Raw genomic sequence first — 16,743 nt, 5'->3', positions numbered from 1 at the left:
TTCGTTTAGAGTGAAGGCGGCAACATGCAGCGGCGGGAGCATGGCCGACAGTGGCCATGGCGTATGGTGGTCATCAAGCTCCGGTGACGATGCGCTACGATGAGGGGGGGGGGAGAAGGAGCGCTGGAGGCTCACTAGCTCGCAAGCGACCTCATGGCAGTGTCGGCCTGTACAGCGGACGGCCAGAGCAGGACAGTCGACTGAGGGGGGAGCTCGACAGTCGATGTTGGAGAAGAAGGTGGTGCACGGCTGGCTTTGATCCGTGAGGGGGTTTGGGGAGGTGGTGGATGAGCTCGTCGTGACCTGCTCCTTCGATTCCCGATGGCGGAGAAGGAAGAGAGGTAACTAGGACGATGAGCTCATCCACAGCACAACGTGCTCTCACTGGCTAGCCAGCTGTAGCGATAGAACGAAGAGAAGAGAACAGAGAGCGACAGAAGAAGAAAGTAAAAAGAGAACAAAAGAGACATGATGATGCATGGGCCTAGCATTAATATAGAAAGGTACCGAGGGCATTTTGAATTTTTTTTTACTTCTAAACAGCAAAATATTATATTTTAATAGTCTCAGCGTGTTCCGATAAATAACTACATTTTAATATATCAAACAGCATACATTTCGTATAACAAAAGTCCCGCTTCTAATATGTTCTGTAGCAGATTTTACCTAAAATTTCTGGTCCCGTGACCCCACCTGTAAGTCTAAGCATCCGTCAGTTCGTCATCGTCAAGGGGCCTCAAGGAGTCAAGGGTGCGTATTGCTGCTTGCTCTCTTCCAGCCTCCGTCGACCGGACCGGAGCACCCCCGCCGCCCGAACGAAATTTCCTCTCGCCGTCCTTGTCGCCCCACTCCCAATTGCTATCGGATTTGCGCGGGGTGGGGATCCTTCTGGACTCGGACTGGATTCTTTTTGTTGGTGAGGAACCCTAACATGCTTGCAACTTACATTTTTCCAAATTTTTCGGGGGTTCAAATTCAACTGAATCCCTACGCCACACGGTAGGTCCACCCCCTGTTTCGAGGTGAAGGCGGGAGGGCCGGATCATGGGGGCCTCTGCCCAGGAATCGGGCCTCTGGAAGCAAATCGACGACGCCGAGTAGTAAGATTCATCCACCCTTCTTATTGTTGCCTCTATTATGTTTGCTCTGTCTTCTGCACCCATGTGGTTCATGCTAATTAGGCTCTTGGGGTAGTCCCTGACCGTGCTTGTTTATTAGTCATGTAAGTGGACCGTAGCTGTTCCTGTACTGCTGTACATACTTACATTACACTGGGACACTGGGTAGCAAACTATTATGAGTACCTTGTTTCATTCAGTTTGGAACTGCAAAAGGACGAGAAGCTTACTCTCATTGTTAGCATGGTTATCATGGTTGGTTAATATTGGAACATCATTTCTTCTGATCCCTGACAATTGTTGGAGCAGTTAGCCATGCTGCGCTTTTGTGTTTTTAATTATACCTAAGCATGTGAGGTGACATTTACACGAAAAGGAAGAATGGTGGTAAATTGTTTGCTTACCTTGTTATCATCCTGATGGCTCAGCTATCTAGTCAGCGGATCATTTGAGCAGGCAGTATCGACTGCTTTATGCGTCGCTGATCAAATACGCATGGCTTCTTTGGAAAATGCATGCGACCACAGGGAGCTCTTAGAAATGCTTGAATCGGCTGGGATGGTACTAGTTCAAGCACTAAAAGAACTCAGGAGGTAAATCATTTTCATTTTTTCCTTTTATTATGCTAAGTCTTCATGCCCGAATTAAATTTTGGATTTTGTTATGTGCTGTCATATGATAAATTGTTGATAAGGAAATTAGTGTCTACATGCTACTCCAAAAATAACGAAGCATTAGCTTTCTTAATGACATTCTGGATCGGCCAAAGGAAAAGCATCATGTACCTAAATACTGATGGTGTAGAGATTCTTTGTGCAGAACGTTTGCTGAGCTTCTATGTATGGTTTTTATTTAGCTTCTTTTACATGCTATGCTAAATTTTCCAGGACGTCGGAGATGTTTGTTCAGCTTAAAACGATGTTTGGTTCGGTGGCATCAGTACCTGTTAAAGTTTTCCTTACAGGGTAATTTTTATACAGAAGTCTCATATACTTGGTTTTACTTGTATTGTATCCATCATTTATTTATTTTTTTGGTATCAATGACTGTTATCTTTCTCCTCATAGAGCTACCATGCAAATGGCAGCAGGGTCTGGATCTGATCTTACATCAATCTTTGAGGAGTACCTTGCTAAATGGAGATATACGGATGAAGTTTATGTTTTGGATGGAGGACAAGACATCTCGTCAAATGGTTTTGTTATTACATCTGTTATGTCAACTGAGCAGTACTTGGAGGTGGCAGAATTGTATACAGTAACATTCCTTAGTATTGTCTCCCAAGAGAGTGAAACTGCTATCACATGGGCAGAAAAAGCGGAGTTGACTCAGAAAGATCGGCAGGTATTTTTTTTCCTTAACGTATTTTAGTAATAGGACTACAGCATGCCAACTTTGGATGTTTCAGATTCCAGATTATTTTCATGCTGACTTAGGTCTTTTCCAGTTTAAGAATCATGTTTTCATGCCAACTTGGGATTTCTCAGATATCCAAATATTTTTCATGCTAAGTTAGGACTTCTTGGATTTTCAAAACCATTTCTTTTCTGAACTTCCACTGCAGAATTCTTTTTCACAAGTTTCACTGTTGCATTCTTTTTCACCATGTTGTTTCTTTGTGTGTACCTACAGAATCTACTAAACAAACTTCAGGCACTGCAATCAGCTGCAAAGAAAAATTCCTCCACTGCTTTAGGGGTAAAACAAACAGCAGAAAGGAACATTTCCACTTCTACAAATGGCTCAGTACCGTCAGTACATGAGGATGCTCCAAACACAGTGCCTGCGTACAATGGGCTTAAAAAGGGTTCACAGGAAAAAAACCAACCTTCTATTCAACGTGTCACAAATCAATTTGATCCTATGTTTTGGTGGTTTCATTTGGTCCGTGTAAGGCTTGGTAAAATACATATCGTTCTACCGAGTGGCAAGTTAATGCTTCTGTTCTCATTGTTGTTCTCGACAGTCTTCTTACTTCGCAGGAAAACTGCTGGCTTGAAGAGGTAAGAACTTTGCATGCTGCAGTTCTTGCAAATCATTATAAGCACCTTATCTGTTTTTGTGCCTTTACAATTCAAGTGAATGTTTTGCATATGAATGCATATGAATCTGCGTTGAACAGGACTGTGTTCCGGCACGCTTCATCTCTGCGACGAGCATTCTTTGATGCCCTGCAACTCGCCTTCTCTGTCCAGATGAACCCGCTAGCTGCTGTTCAACAAGTGCCACAAGCCCCTCGAGGAAGCTGGTGATAATGTTTATTTATGCGGACATGTAACTTACAATACGGAGAATCGGAATATGACTGATGTAATACCTGATTTTGTGTCACGGAAAATGTAAAGGCAACAGTCCTCAATACAGCATGATAATGACCTGGTTTTTGGCATGCCCAGTTTTGAAGCGGAGACTCGAATTGTTTGCTGATTTCTTGTCACTGTTTCAGTCTTAATCGCATCATCGAAACTTTAGTTTGGACTTTTATGATTACTGCTTGTTCCAGCGGGTTTAGATTCAGCCAAGCTACCCCTGATAACTTAGTTCATACTTGGAGAGTTTCATGTACTGGTTTTAATCAGTGTTATCTGATATGGATATGGGTGTTAGATTTGACACGGATACGGGTGTTAGAATTTATCTTAGACTTAGGTTTTCGATTTAGTAAAAAAAATTGAACACACGAAATACAACTCAAAATTTAACTCGAATCCAAATACCCGATTTGACAAAAAAAAAAAAACAGATGTTCAGATAACTCTAGGCTCAATTGCATCTATGTCCCCACACAAACCCCAACGTTTCAGGAATCAAGTGTAATAAAATAGCCTATGCGTTATGTAATATCCTTCAGTCATTTTGGGCTAAAATAGCCAACAAAGTGGCTGTAGTTTAGTGGTGAGAATTCCACGTTGTGGCCGTGGAGACCTGGGCTCGAATCCCAGCAGCCACACTTTGATCTTTTCTTTTTTGTCTTTTTAGGGAAGATGTCAGTTACCACTTAGGCCCACGAACGGCTCGAAGTAACTATTGGGCCCACTCTCCGGCTCCGGCAAGCCCTGCATCCTCTGACCGCGAGGACCCTGCGCCGGCGGCCGCGTGGCAATGGGTAAGTCTGCATCTCCGAGCAATTCCGTCTACAATTGCTGCTGTCTATATTTTGGTTGTGTCAGCTCAGACACGAAAGGAACGCCGCGCGTAGAGACACGAGTATCTAATGGTTAGTTCTAGATCATCACTAGTTTATTTTTTCTTAACTTAATTAATCATGGATAAATCTTTAGTTTGTTATTTTGAATTTTTGTTGATTTAATGACTGAAAAATACAAAACTTACACTGTGCGGATTCAATCGTCTCCGAGATCGGGGGGCTTCCGTGTCAGGAGTTCAATGCCAGGAGTGTAAAAGCTCCTGCACAGCCAAGATCCTGGAGCCAAGGAAACAGTTGCCCTAAATAACCCTGGACTATTACCGATTGCCCAGCGTCAAACAATTGCAACGGGCAGGAGATGCGCCAAAAGTAAATCCCTATATCGGCCTAGCATAGCACCTTTTTTCTACCTAAATCAACTATCTTGACACGGGCCAGTGGACTGGGCTATCAGGCGCAGCACCGCGCCCTATTTCTAGTGTTGCCCGCTAGATTCGTATTATACAAATTCCATTTTTTTTAAGTACCGGATCCTCTCTTTCTAGGGTCTTCATTGAAGACCTTTTAACGGGGTGCGAACGCCAAGGTTCGAACCCACGGCAGCTGATGAAGGCTCCCGTGTCTTACCACTGGGTTAAAAGCCTGTTCGCTACAAACTCCATTTTTCTATAGGAAATTTATCAATGCAGTAATACATCACTACTTGCAATCAATATAAACGCGGGTGTTTTGATGGTGAAGGTGAATTATGTGGTTGGAGCTTTTGTTGTTGGGGAACATGAGCACGGACCTACTATTCTTTGGTTCCGTTGATAAAGTTGGCTAGAGATGGACACAGAGGGATCTGTGAATTTATTTTAGTTTAACTCGATTAACTAATTAATTATTTTAACTAGATCAAATCAACTAATTAAATAATTATATTATACTATATATATCTATTGGTGTTCCATGTATATTCCTAAAGTTGGGACCTAGGGCTTTTTGCCCTCTTGAAAAAAGTTCTTTAAATGGAGAATTTCAGGATCGCGTTCAGGAGCATGCCAGTCGTGATCCTGAGAGAGCTGTACAGAAACATAAGTGTATCCTCACATTGTATTGATCAATCAAATGATTTGTCCATCGTTCATGCATGCAAACCGACGGGTACGTACCGCACGCGTGCCTAAACCGTCGACCCTACTATTCGCCGTGTACGCAGTCACGTATCGATCGCGAATCTGTGTAATCAAGACCGATCACAAGATCGGTCGAGTTCGGCACGCACGCCGACCTGATCATCACCGGGCTGGTACCTGAGCAGCTGTGTCGTCGTCGGCGCCGGAGGCGAGGACGGCCTCGAGCGTGGTGACGACCCTGGCCATGGCGGGGCGGACCTTGGGGTTCTGGCTGAGGCAGTCGTAGGCGAGGCGGGCGACGCGTTCCACGCTTCGCGCTGTGTACTGATGCTCGCCCATCCTCCGGTCCACGATCCGCTCCAGCTTCTTGGGGCGGATGAGGATGGGGCGCGCCCAGTCCACGAGGCTGCCGCCGCGGGCGCCCGCGCGGCTCGGCTCCAGCGCGCGCCGCCCCACCAGCATCTCCAGCAGCACCACGCCGAAGCCGTACACGTCGCTCATCACCGTCAGGTGCCCTGCGTGTTCAGCTCAGCGCGGTGCATGTCAGTGGCAGAGTGCACGACGCGACGGCGGCGAGCGCGTGCGTGAATGACGCAACGACGACGGCGGGGTACCTACCGGTGGCCATGTACTCCGGGGCGGCGTAGCCGTAGGTTCCCATGACCCTGGTCGAGACGTGCGTCTTGCCGCCCATCGGCCCCTCCTTGGCGAGCCCGAAATCCGACAGCTTCGCGTTGAAATCCTGAAAAATTAAAGAAGATGGCCGATGAGAGTACACGCTACAATGCAAGGTTTTTTTTTTCTTCAGGCGCAGCTGGTAAATTCTGGTACTGATCGACGAGACGAACCGCGTCGAGCAAGATGTTTGAGGTCTTGAAGTCCCGGTAGATGATGGGCCGCTCGGCGCCGTGGAGGAAGGCGAGCCCGCTCGCCACGTCCAGCGCGATCTTCACCCGCGTCGTCCATGACAGGTTGCACGCACCTGATCGATGAAACAGTGACATCAATGGCGACTCGGTTTTGTTGATGCACTTTGGGGGTGACTAGCTGGAGGGCTAGCTATCTCAGATTTGGCATGCACGTACGCCGGAACAGGTGGTGCTCGAGGCTGCCCTTGGCCATGTACTCGTACACCAGCAGCCGGTGATCATCCTCGCAGCAGTAGCCGATGAGCTCCACCAGATTCGGGTGGCTGTACTGCCCTAGGTAACTCACCTCTGTCTGCATGCACGCACACGTTCGAACCAACATTAATTTGGATGCATCCATGCATGAACAAGAGAAGAGAGAGATTGAAATGACGACGAACATACATACAAAGATGGATGAATGCAAGTATATATATGAATGTACTGACCAGCCACTCCCTGTCCCCCTGGAGGCCCTCCGGGTTGAGCTCCTTGACGGCGACCTCCGTCGGCGGGTAGCCCTTCCGCACGGCCCCGTCGATCACCCCCTGGTACACGACGCCGAAGCCGCCCTCGCCGACAATCTGCGCAGGATCGAAGTCGCCGGTGGCCTGGCTGAGTTCGTCGTACGTGAACAGCTTGAGGTGCCCGTACGCCGACATCGTCCGGAACTCCTCCACATCCTTGGGCACGGCCAGCATCCCCTCCGACCCCACCTTCCTCAGCTTCGGAGGGGACGTCGTCGCCAGTCTCGGGACATCGTCTGCGAAGAATTTGGTGAAGGAATCCAGAGAATTAATGCATATATGACGTCGGGAGTGCGATTGCGAGAACACGTACAAGTTGGACTCGGCAACCACGTACCTCGACGGCGGCCTGGCCGCGACGGCCCGCAGCTAGCGATGATCCACCGATGCATTTGCCGAAGAAACGGTAAATGGCTGGGCATTCAACGTTGAGTTCCCTCGCCGGCCGGACGGTGGCGGGGGCGGCCGATCAACGGCAGCCTCCGACCACGCGCCGGGAGAGATATGGTGTGCGCAGATCGAGGGAGGAGGTGAGCTGGGAGAGATGAATAGGCAACAGGAGCCGACGTACGGGAGGAATGGTCGGAGCAAGGGGGCGGCCCAAGCATTTGGGTGGCCAACCCGGCTCGCCTTAATTTGGCACGCAGCTAGTCATGGCCGGCTCCGCCAAGCTGTGGATTCCCTGTGGCCTCGATCAGCCCTGCGCCATGGGCAGCTACGTACTTTACTTCGGCGACGACGCTTGCCATGGCGGCCGGCGCGCTAGTTTCTTTCTCCTAGTTAGTACGCGGGACATATCCCGCATATTTGCTCGAATTGTCGAAGGGAAAACAAACAAAAAAATCACCCTACCAACACGTTTTCATGCAAGTTGCGGGAGGCCAAAGAATTTTTTTTTCAAAAAGGAGAACCACACTCACACAGCTGTACAGGAGCTGAGAGATTTCGGAAAACAATGGAGCTCGAACTTGGATCGCTCCCCCGAGAGCTACCCAAGTAACCAGTTGGTTCGGCAGTCCTCTAATGGCCAAAGAATATGACCGTGTCGAATGGCCTTATCTGCGAAGTGTAATACTGCAACTCGGTTTTGGCCTTGTGGATTTGCTCCAAAGCTATCAACGAGGGTCCGGTCAGATGGTGAATATAGCCAAGTCAGCAATCTTCTGAGGTGCAAATTGCAATGATTCGGTGAAAGATGAGATGAAACAGATTACAGACATTTCTACTGAAGCTCTGGGTGAGAAGTACTTGGGCTTACCGACTGTGGTGAGGCGAAGTACCAGGAAGCTTTCGAACACATCCCAGGCAAGATCCGTGGCCTAATGGGCTGCTGGCGTGAGAAGAAACCCAGTCGTGCAGCAAGAGAGGTCTTGATCAAGTCAGAGGCACAGGCTATTCCTACGTACTCGATGAGTTGCTTTGTATCTCCCGATACCTGCAAGAAAATCACTGGCGCTATTTCTAACTACTGGTCTCAGAGTTGGTGTACATGCCCCATGGTTGTCTCCTCTCCCCTGGCCGGCAGAAGCAGAAGCTTGCAGGGAGGTCCCGTTTGGACTGATTGAGAAAGCGGTTATAGCTGTTGAATTTTGAATATTAATTTTTAAAATAAATTTTTAGTTTCTCAGCACATCAAAAATTAAAAAAGCTAATCTCAATCTATTTCTCATCTTCTAGTTTATTTCAACTACAACCGCTTCCTCAATCAATCAAAAGTCATAAAAAACCAGAGCAAAAAATCAGCCCCTTTAATAGCTTATGGCATTTGTCAAGAAAAAGCTAGAAAAAAACGTAACCAAATGGGTGCTTATCTTATCATGGAATTGGATCAATCACATGTCATTGTTGAGACCGATTCTCAAGTTCTGGTGGAGCTATGGAAGTCCAGGAATAAACATCGCTCGGAGATTTTGACCATCATGGCAGATATCCAAAAGCTTAGTTTGAACCTCACTTCATTGTCGATAGTTTTTGTTCGGCATTCGGCAAACTTGGGTGCCCACTTATGTGCCTCGCCGTCTACGGCTCATAATGTTTGGTTCTCTCCTGCTCCCGACTTGTTACTGCAATGTTTGCAGTCAGATTGTGATCCGAATGATTGATGAAGAGGAATTGATCTTGGTCTAAAAGAAAGAAAGCGTGCAGTCGGGTTACATGCAACGTAGGGGTAATGCTTGGCTGCTTACAGAGAGAGCCACGCCTCCGACCGCACTGGCGGTCGCCGCCAGAACACGGCTGGCGGGGCTGCTGTGATCGCAATCGCAACGCGGCTGGCAGGGCGCACCGCTCACCTTCCCCGTGAAAACCCGTCGTGCCGCGCTGGATAATTGCTCAACACCTCCCCTCAGATAATTACTCAATTACCACTATAAAGAAGTAACAATTACTTTTAAAGATAATTACTCAATTACCACTATAAAGAAGTAACAATTACTTTTAAAAATGATTATGTGAAACAGAATGACAAATAAACAATTATCACTTTAGAGTAAAAAAAATTAGATGGTAAAAAAAGGAATGCCCCCACTGATGACGGTGCAGGCTTTCTTAGAGTGACAAAGTCAAGAGTGGCAAAAAAAAAAAAAAGCGAATACCCCCACTCATGACGGTGCAGGCGACACGGTGCAGGCTGCGCTGTGGCGCACAGCCTCACTCCCGGTGCCGGCACAGCACCAGCAGGGCTATCAGCTCGAGAGTCATCACCAGGGGGAATCATGTGGAGCAGAGAAACAGATACAACAAGTCGGAACCAAACCAAAACTTGAGTTCACAATGGGAGAACACATTCGTGGACCCCGATTATGAGCACATCGTCAAACATAAGATCATGTAGTGTCGGTGAAACAAGTCATCCCATGAGCAGTCATGAATACATTTGATCAGTTCTCTAGTGGCAAACCAAAAACCGGTTCAGGCAGCGACACAAGCACACAGCTGGATCCTAAATCAGGAAGATCAGGGGGTTGCCTCCTATTATTCTTCAGTGTTCACCTCATCAAATGCCTCCAATGATATGACTGACATTGTGCAGAGCTGTCACTGGCATAGCAGAGTCGCAGATTACGATGAAGTGACTAACCAACGGTTCCCAGGGGATGCAGCATCAGTACATTTGACAATAGTCAGAGGTGTGCAAATGCCTGGATCTGCAGAGTTCCATCGAGCGGGCGAGGGTGGTCTTGCCAGAAGCCTCCCGCGGTTGAGTCCAGAGCATGCATGACAGGATTGGAGGGGACAGTGGCAAGGGGCGGCATCGTACCAGCGTGCACATGAGAACTAGGATGCTGGAGGACAGTTGAGCCCTCATAACCGTTTGACAGAAGAGAGAGAGCATGCCCAATAACCGGGGCCCCATTCGAGTTGGAAGCAATCGCAGAGGCTTCACCGCCTGAAATTTAACAAATGTAAAATGTACATCAGTAAGCATTGAATTGTTATACTGAGGTTCATCCTGAGAGTAGAACTTTGAATAACAAAACTGCAATGTAAGACTTCCATGCAATTGGGATGAGCCACTCAGGTTCCATTAACCTGGCACATTCAATCAGTCTTACATTTGGGACCCAGGGTAAGCATCAGGGCAGGCTGAGCCATAAACCCGGTGCGGGGGCCCAAGCTATTTGGAATTTGCCCTTCATGCATTTTCTGATGGTGAAAGGCTCTAGACAGAAACTGGAAGAGTTCAGATTGAAATATTATTGTTCCTACTACTAGTACTCCTACAGTACAATAATACAAATGAATCAGATTGAAACTGGAAGAGTTCAGATTGGTGGTGGTAGTCTTTCTCTAATGGTAAACTCAGGAAAGAATCCAGGGTGCAAGTTTTCTTTTTCTTTTTTGATAAACAGGGGATTTATATATTAAACACCACAGCCAAATACAGCACAGCTGGAGGAAGTCCCTGACAAACACCAAAGTAGCTGCACAGCTAACAAAATATAAAACAACAGGATTTGGTGACCGCCTAAAAGCAATCCGGCATACAAGAACATGGTGAGAACAACCATCTAAGAAGACCGAATCCGAAGAGGAGTTCACACAGCCGATGCTGCCGTCAGGGGCGCTGGACCTTGACGCCAAAAGGTGTCAAAAGGCCACGACGAAAACATCGCAGAGGATCCTCTTGCGTGCCCTCTGATAGAACAGCTAGCGCTCCCCACAGCTACCTGACCGACCTGGACACTCGAGGATTAAATGCATTGAGCCGTAGATACCAATTTCCCTTCACCAGGCTCAAGCTCGTGGCCACATACCCGCCATCGTCAAATCTAGGGATCGACAAACCCGATTGCAAGAATCGACTGTGATCAACCCGAACGCAGGCAAAGGCATTGCCACCACTATGTGCACTGACTCATGAACTCAACGATTTGAGGAACCTTGCATTCATACCAATGTTGAAATCGAAGCTCTATCGTCGACATTGCCATGGCAAGATTTGGGGATCGGACAGCAACACCACAAGTCATCAACTTTTGACAAAATAACACAGGGATCCGGTCGAACATAGAGCTCCAACCAGCGGGTGCAGCCAACAGCGACCGCACCAATGAACGTCGGCCTGATGGACCCATGGTAGTGCTCTGGTGAAGGCCAGCACCGCCGCAAAGACCCTCGGTGCGGAGGATGGCGGGACCAGCGAAGCGCCACCCCTAAACAACCCCACTGGGCAAAAGAAACAAGTAATCCGACGGGTAAAGGGGAGGGAGAAGGGGACTGAAGGTCACCTTGTCCACTACAAGGTGGTTGCCAGAGTCGCCGCCACTGGAGATGATGCCGGCCGTCGTTGCAGCCACATCGATGAGGAGCCCGAGGAGGAAGACACCCATCTGGGCAAACTGAGAACTACAACTTATTTTATTGAGGTTGCTGTACAAGCTACGGATCTAGAGTCTGGCCCCGCTCCCTCCTACCGGCGAGCTCACTGGAGATGGGGAGGGAGAGGGCCGGATCTGAGGAACTTCGGAGGAACTAGGGAGCCGTGGGGGAGTTCGCCTCTCTTCTCTCCCTTCGGAGACTATCCAGGGTGCAAGTTGATGCAAGGGATTAAAGTTACAGCAAAATGAGGGAGTGGATTGTTGGGGTTTCAAGGCTGCGAAAATGTGTTTAACCAAAACATCCTGGAGACGAATGCTGGTTATCTAGTAAAATATCATCTAATTCAGAAAATGTAACATGACTAACGTTATTGAAAGCAGAACCACAAAGAACAAAATGCTGGTTCAATATCTTGAAATTGCTATGAGCTTCAATATAGATAACCTGCTGTGATAAACCCACAATGATTACTGAAAAAATAATCACTCAATTAAACAATATGTGCAATTTCTCTTAGGAAGTATAAAACATAATCTCAAGATGGTTAACTTTCTAAGTACAGACAGAGTTTTCTTTTTAAATAACTTTTTCGTTTAAGTTCACGAATAAATAATTATGGAGATCTTCGCAAAGCATGAGTGGATGTTTACTAATAGAATTTGTTCTTAAGTATCTTTCAACTATGTACGAGACTTTTATCTACATGGCATTTGTTGGCATTCTTCTTTCGAGCTTGAGGCTCAAACTTTGTAATAATGAATGGTTTGGTGCATGGCTCATGTAGAGGCCAAAATAAAGCTATTCCTTTATTTAAAAAAAGTTTGCTAATAGATCAGTCTAGCAAAGTACCTTGGTTGAAGGCCTTCGTGTTGGTTCCCTTGAGTGACATGAGCCCATCAAAATCATGATGATGTACAGCATGAGCGACAACACTGTTTGACATCTGGGCGGTTGAGAAATGCAGCTCACCAAGGCCTACCGTTTTCGTTGGCTTGATCGGTGGAAATTTCGTTTCCATTCCAAGGTTATCCCACGAAGAAACTGCATTGCTCATCACTTGGCCAAAAAGAGGCTGGCTAAAGAAAAAATTTGTCTGCTGCCTTGCATCTGCACGCTCAAGCAAATCCAGCATTAAGACTAAATTGCTTCGCCACAGGCAAAAGAATACATCCAAGGAGGAAATGAGGATTTGGCAATAATTTAACAACAATATGCTAAGTAGTCCCGCCAATATGTGGTTACAAAAAAAAAGTGTCATGAAGTTAAGTCCAATTCGAAAAAATTGACTAACTCTTGTAACAACGAATATGCATCTGCAAGAATCCAAACCGTTCCTTTTTTATGCTTAAAGCAGTATCTTCATCCTATTCAGAAATATAAATTTGGTTACAGAATATGTATGCAGTAATCAATTTGACAATATGGAGATCAATTTGACAATATGGAGAGAACAAGTCATAATAGAAGATAAACCATTTGACACCTATAGAAAGTGCTCTTTTTAACACATGTAAGGTTCAGAGAGACAAATAGTTCCTCTCAAAAAAGTTAGGAGGTATTGAATGTGTTGTGCAGTTGGTCAGCACGATAAGTAAAACAGTGCTTTTGAGAATTATAGATACTCATGAAGAAACAAAGGTTTCCATGCTACCATAAAACATTGTCGAGAGCCTTGATGAACTGAATGAAATTGTATCTGCGTGCGGTTTCCTTCTTCGTGCATTATGATGAGAAAGACGCCTGCGACAGCTTCGTTTGTTCTGGTCAAACTCAGCTAAACCATGAAGCCTACAAACCAGTGAAGGATTAAAGAAGAAACAGAAACACATAAGGTCCAATATATTACTTAAATATCAAACTGTAACGGTTAGCTGTAATTGACTTATCTGAAATATCAATATTCATTTTGTTTCAAAAAAAGTTCAATGTTCGTGACATATTCTATGGAAGAAATTAAGGAGCCTCGCAGTCATGCAAAATAACTGGGATTTGGGCATCATCTAGCAGTTCATTCTGTGACTAAACAGGGCGGTGTTGATTTCAGATGGTCACACTTTTTATCTTTTCTCTCTCTTTCCCCTTAAGGATGCTATGCAAAAAGGTGATTAGGTGGATACAAATAGACATACTGTATATTGAAATTTGTTCAGCTTAAGGACAAGGAAATCTTACCGGCTACACTGCTGGCAAAAACGGCGCTCTAAACCAGCAACAACAACCTTGGGAGCTTTGGAATGAGCTTCGCAAACTTTGTGTTTGCGGTGGTAATCTTTGGCAGAAGACAGATCAACTTTGCAACCTTCAACCTGACAGTATGAGCTTTGTGTGTTCTGCTGCGAGACCTTAGCCTTCTTGACAGCGGTAGACGGAGAAGTCACGCCTGAAGGAGCAGAAGTCTTGACATCCTGCCCTCCGCTAACATTTTCAAAGTAGGTCATTTTTCCAAGCTTAAGGCTTATTAATGGCTCTCCATTGCTGACTGGCATCATCAATGACGAAGAAGACCTGGTGTCCTCAAATCTACCAGACTCACCATTCTTGCGCGTGTTCTTGCCATGCCTATTGACAGCAGCAAAATTGAACTCTAAGCTGTTCCCTTCTTTGAAGGGAGACCCACAATTCCCTTCTCTGAACGGAGACCCAATGGATGCTGATATGGAGCTCTTGGACGAACCATGCCCCAGCTCCGAGCTAGAAGTGAAAGTACCACCAGATGAACTCACAGATCCATGCCTTGTAGCTCCCACACCTACAACTCTTGATTTGGGGAATGGCCCACTACTGTGGTTTTCAGTTGTGGTCGGGCCCAACGGCGCCAAATTTTCCCAATCCCACACCATGGAGTTCATCCCAAACGAACTCATACCAGAATTAAAGATCTCAACTGCTGCTCCCACCTGTAAAGGTAAGACTGTTAGCGCTGCAGGAACAAGTGGAAAGAACATGTCACATACAAATTGCATAATAAAAGCAGATAAAATAGATCATCTGTCAGTGCTTAAAACTTATCATTCAGATGAAAGAAAAGAGAAAAGACCATGCCAATGAATCATTTACACCTAATTTATTTAAGGAATCATAGCAAGAATAGAACATCATCGCTGTTGCAACAAAGAGGAAGGAAATCGTAGCAAGAACACAACAGATTCCTCCACCTCTTTCTGAATTTTTTTTATCCTCAATCAGCAGCACCACAAAAAGACCTTGAAATCCACAAACTCAGCGAGCTGAACCAAACCACGGCGCATCAATGAATTGGCAGCTAAAGCACCAGCGACGCCAGTATCTTAGACTGAGCTCTCACCTGGCCTTTGAAGTCTCTACCATGCCTCCTCTTTCCTCAACCTAAAAGACCAAAGCATCTAAATCTAACCCCATCAAGGCTGGCCCGATCCATCATCACAACCACCCCCGTTTAAACCCTCCAATCTTTCGCAGCTGCTGCCTGAGCATTCCATTAGTTGCTCCTTCTTAGTATTCCACCAACACATGAACCATACTACATCAAGCCAACTGCTTTTTGGGAGGCAAAGCAGGAGCAAGCCATAAAAAAGAAACTTTTATACAGGAAAGGGAAAACGCTGGATGTGAAATCATGAATCTCACTGTAAGCGAATTTTGGAGGCGGGTGTTACACTCACCTCCTTTACTTGGAAGAATCTCTATCCCGTTGAATTCTACCTGGAAGGCACAAGGAAAAACAAAACCATGAGAGCTCAACAACAGAGGAAGAAGACCAAGAAAGCAAGAAGACAAAGAGGCCATGACTCACAAAGATCCAACACACACACACACACACAAGATGGCAACCTTTCCCCTAGCTCTCTCAAAGTCTCAATAACCCCCACCTGAGGTTGAGATGTAAGTGGCAAGAAGAGGGATGAGACCCCGTGGATGGCTGCCTCCCCACATAGCAACCATGCCGCATGCCCTCCCCTGAAACCCCAACAGCTACTACTTCTGCCACTGACTCTTGGCTCTACCAGTTAATCAGTTGCTACTCCAACTACACCACTCAAAAGGAGCTATTACCCTAAAACAAAGGGAAGAACGCCCAAAGATAGCCAATTCCTTTTGCCCAATCGGAGGAAGAAACTCTCCTTTGCGAACAACGTGCCATAAAAAGATTCTGGTCTGCAAAGAAAGCAAAATTCCAAACCTGATTGCAGGGGGTCTAAGCCATGGCCATGGGGCTGCTTTTCTACGTACCCTCTCCAGCCAGGGTGCCAACAACGGCTACCAAAGGTTGCTCTCTAGGCTCTCTTTGTTCCAGGAATCCAGGGTGGTCTCTGCAGCTGGTGTTTGGTTTGATCATTGGTCTCTTGGTCATGGTCAGTGTATAAAAGGATTGTGAGGAGTGGCTAGAGGACAAGGTAACTACAGTTCTGAATCAGTGTGCACAACAGTAGGATCATGTGCAGGTTGGGATGAATGAATATCTTTCTTGCCCACGCGGGGCGCGGCCACGCCCAGGTGCAAACCTTTCACAGTCGCATCCTCTCCCTGGTCAGACCCCCTACAGAGATTTCGCTGTTGCGTGTCGCTTCCAATCAAAATGAGATGGGAGAAATTTAGCTGTCAGGTCAGCTGGTTGCTTTAAACTTTATACAGAGGCTTCTTTTTGGAAAAATGAGAAGAACAAGTACCGATAATATTACTTTTTCCTGCAAAAACCTGGCCCTTGTGCTTTTCTACTGCAAGAGGAGTGAGGACAGGTCAGTGTCCCGATTGTTGCTCTCAAACATGTGCTAGCACGTGAAAAAAAATAGGTAACTCCTGTAGTTCTGTTGGTTTAATATTCACTTGCTAAAATCACGGGTATAGCAAAAATGGAAATATTATGAATTTGTGTCGAATCCGGCTTAGCACTCAAACTACCCTTGTCTACTAATTATTTCTTCCAATCAAAAGACTTCTGCAGAGGGGGGAAATCTTCTTTTGGTCAATTAAAAAAATTCCAAGAGGGGAAAATATAATGAAGAGAAATAACGTATTCACGTCAACTCGGATCTTATGCAATCAAGGTGAAGATTATCTTCGAAAAAGAAAATGTAGAGCCTAATCAGCTAGGCAAACTTTATTTAAATATACAAAAGAATTATA

The 16,743-nt window shown here is 46.1% G+C and overlaps 3 protein-coding genes and 1 non-coding gene across 13 annotated transcripts; 2 read left to right on the top strand and 2 right to left on the bottom strand.

The window, feature by feature from the left end:
- Positions 1-719: 719 nt before the first annotated feature.
- LOC133883574 (protein APEM9-like) lies at positions 720-3,534 on the top strand. The gene is made up of 7 exons (XM_062322933.1): positions 720-916; positions 1,004-1,100; positions 1,547-1,711; positions 2,006-2,083; positions 2,186-2,462; positions 2,751-3,121; positions 3,241-3,534. Exons 2-7 carry the CDS (start codon positions 1,045-1,047, stop codon positions 3,368-3,370), a joined length of 1,077 nt encoding a protein of 358 aa, XP_062178917.1. The 5' UTR covers positions 720-916; positions 1,004-1,044; the 3' UTR covers positions 3,371-3,534.
- A 462-nt stretch (positions 3,535-3,996) lies between these two features.
- Positions 3,997-4,068, top strand: TRNAH-GUG (transfer RNA histidin (anticodon GUG)). The gene has a single exon. It is a non-coding gene; the product is annotated as a tRNA-His (tRNA).
- Positions 4,069-5,546: 1,478 nt separating this feature from the next.
- Positions 5,547-7,241, bottom strand: LOC133931096 (probable serine/threonine-protein kinase PBL17). The gene is made up of 6 exons (XM_062377918.1): positions 7,157-7,241; positions 6,742-7,055; positions 6,470-6,605; positions 6,233-6,366; positions 6,003-6,126; positions 5,547-5,899 (listed from the first exon to the last, which is right to left on the bottom strand). The coding sequence occupies exons 1-6, from the start codon at positions 7,239-7,241 to the stop codon at positions 5,547-5,549; spliced, it is 1,146 nt and encodes a 381-aa protein (XP_062233902.1).
- Positions 7,242-9,565: 2,324 nt separating this feature from the next.
- LOC133931342 (squamosa promoter-binding-like protein 12) lies at positions 9,566-16,210 on the bottom strand. Of its 10 annotated transcripts, XM_062378201.1 has the most exons (7): positions 15,800-16,210; positions 15,282-15,321; positions 13,813-14,537; positions 13,292-13,428; positions 12,490-12,747; positions 11,550-11,667; positions 10,080-10,207 (listed from the first exon to the last, which is right to left on the bottom strand). In XM_062378201.1, exons 3-6 carry the CDS (start codon positions 14,502-14,504, stop codon positions 11,558-11,560), a joined length of 1,197 nt encoding a protein of 398 aa, XP_062234185.1. In that variant the 5' UTR covers positions 14,505-14,537; positions 15,282-15,321; positions 15,800-16,210; the 3' UTR covers positions 10,080-10,207; positions 11,550-11,557. The 10 variants fall into 10 exon arrangements, with proteins under 10 accessions (XP_062234179.1, XP_062234178.1, XP_062234182.1 ...); XM_062378195.1 differs by lacking the exon at positions 11,550-11,667 and having other exon boundaries at positions 9,566-10,207; positions 15,247-15,321; positions 15,800-16,206; XM_062378194.1 differs by lacking the exon at positions 11,550-11,667 and having other exon boundaries at positions 9,566-10,207; positions 15,800-16,205.
- Between the last annotated feature and the right edge of the window lie 533 nt (positions 16,211-16,743).

This window comes from Phragmites australis, chromosome 10 (genome assembly GCF_958298935.1).
Source record: "Phragmites australis chromosome 10, lpPhrAust1.1, whole genome shotgun sequence".
Classification (NCBI taxonomy): domain Eukaryota; kingdom Viridiplantae; phylum Streptophyta; class Magnoliopsida; order Poales; family Poaceae; genus Phragmites; species Phragmites australis.
Note: the sequence above shows the minus strand (reverse complement) of the source record. Positions and strands in the feature narration are given on the sequence as shown.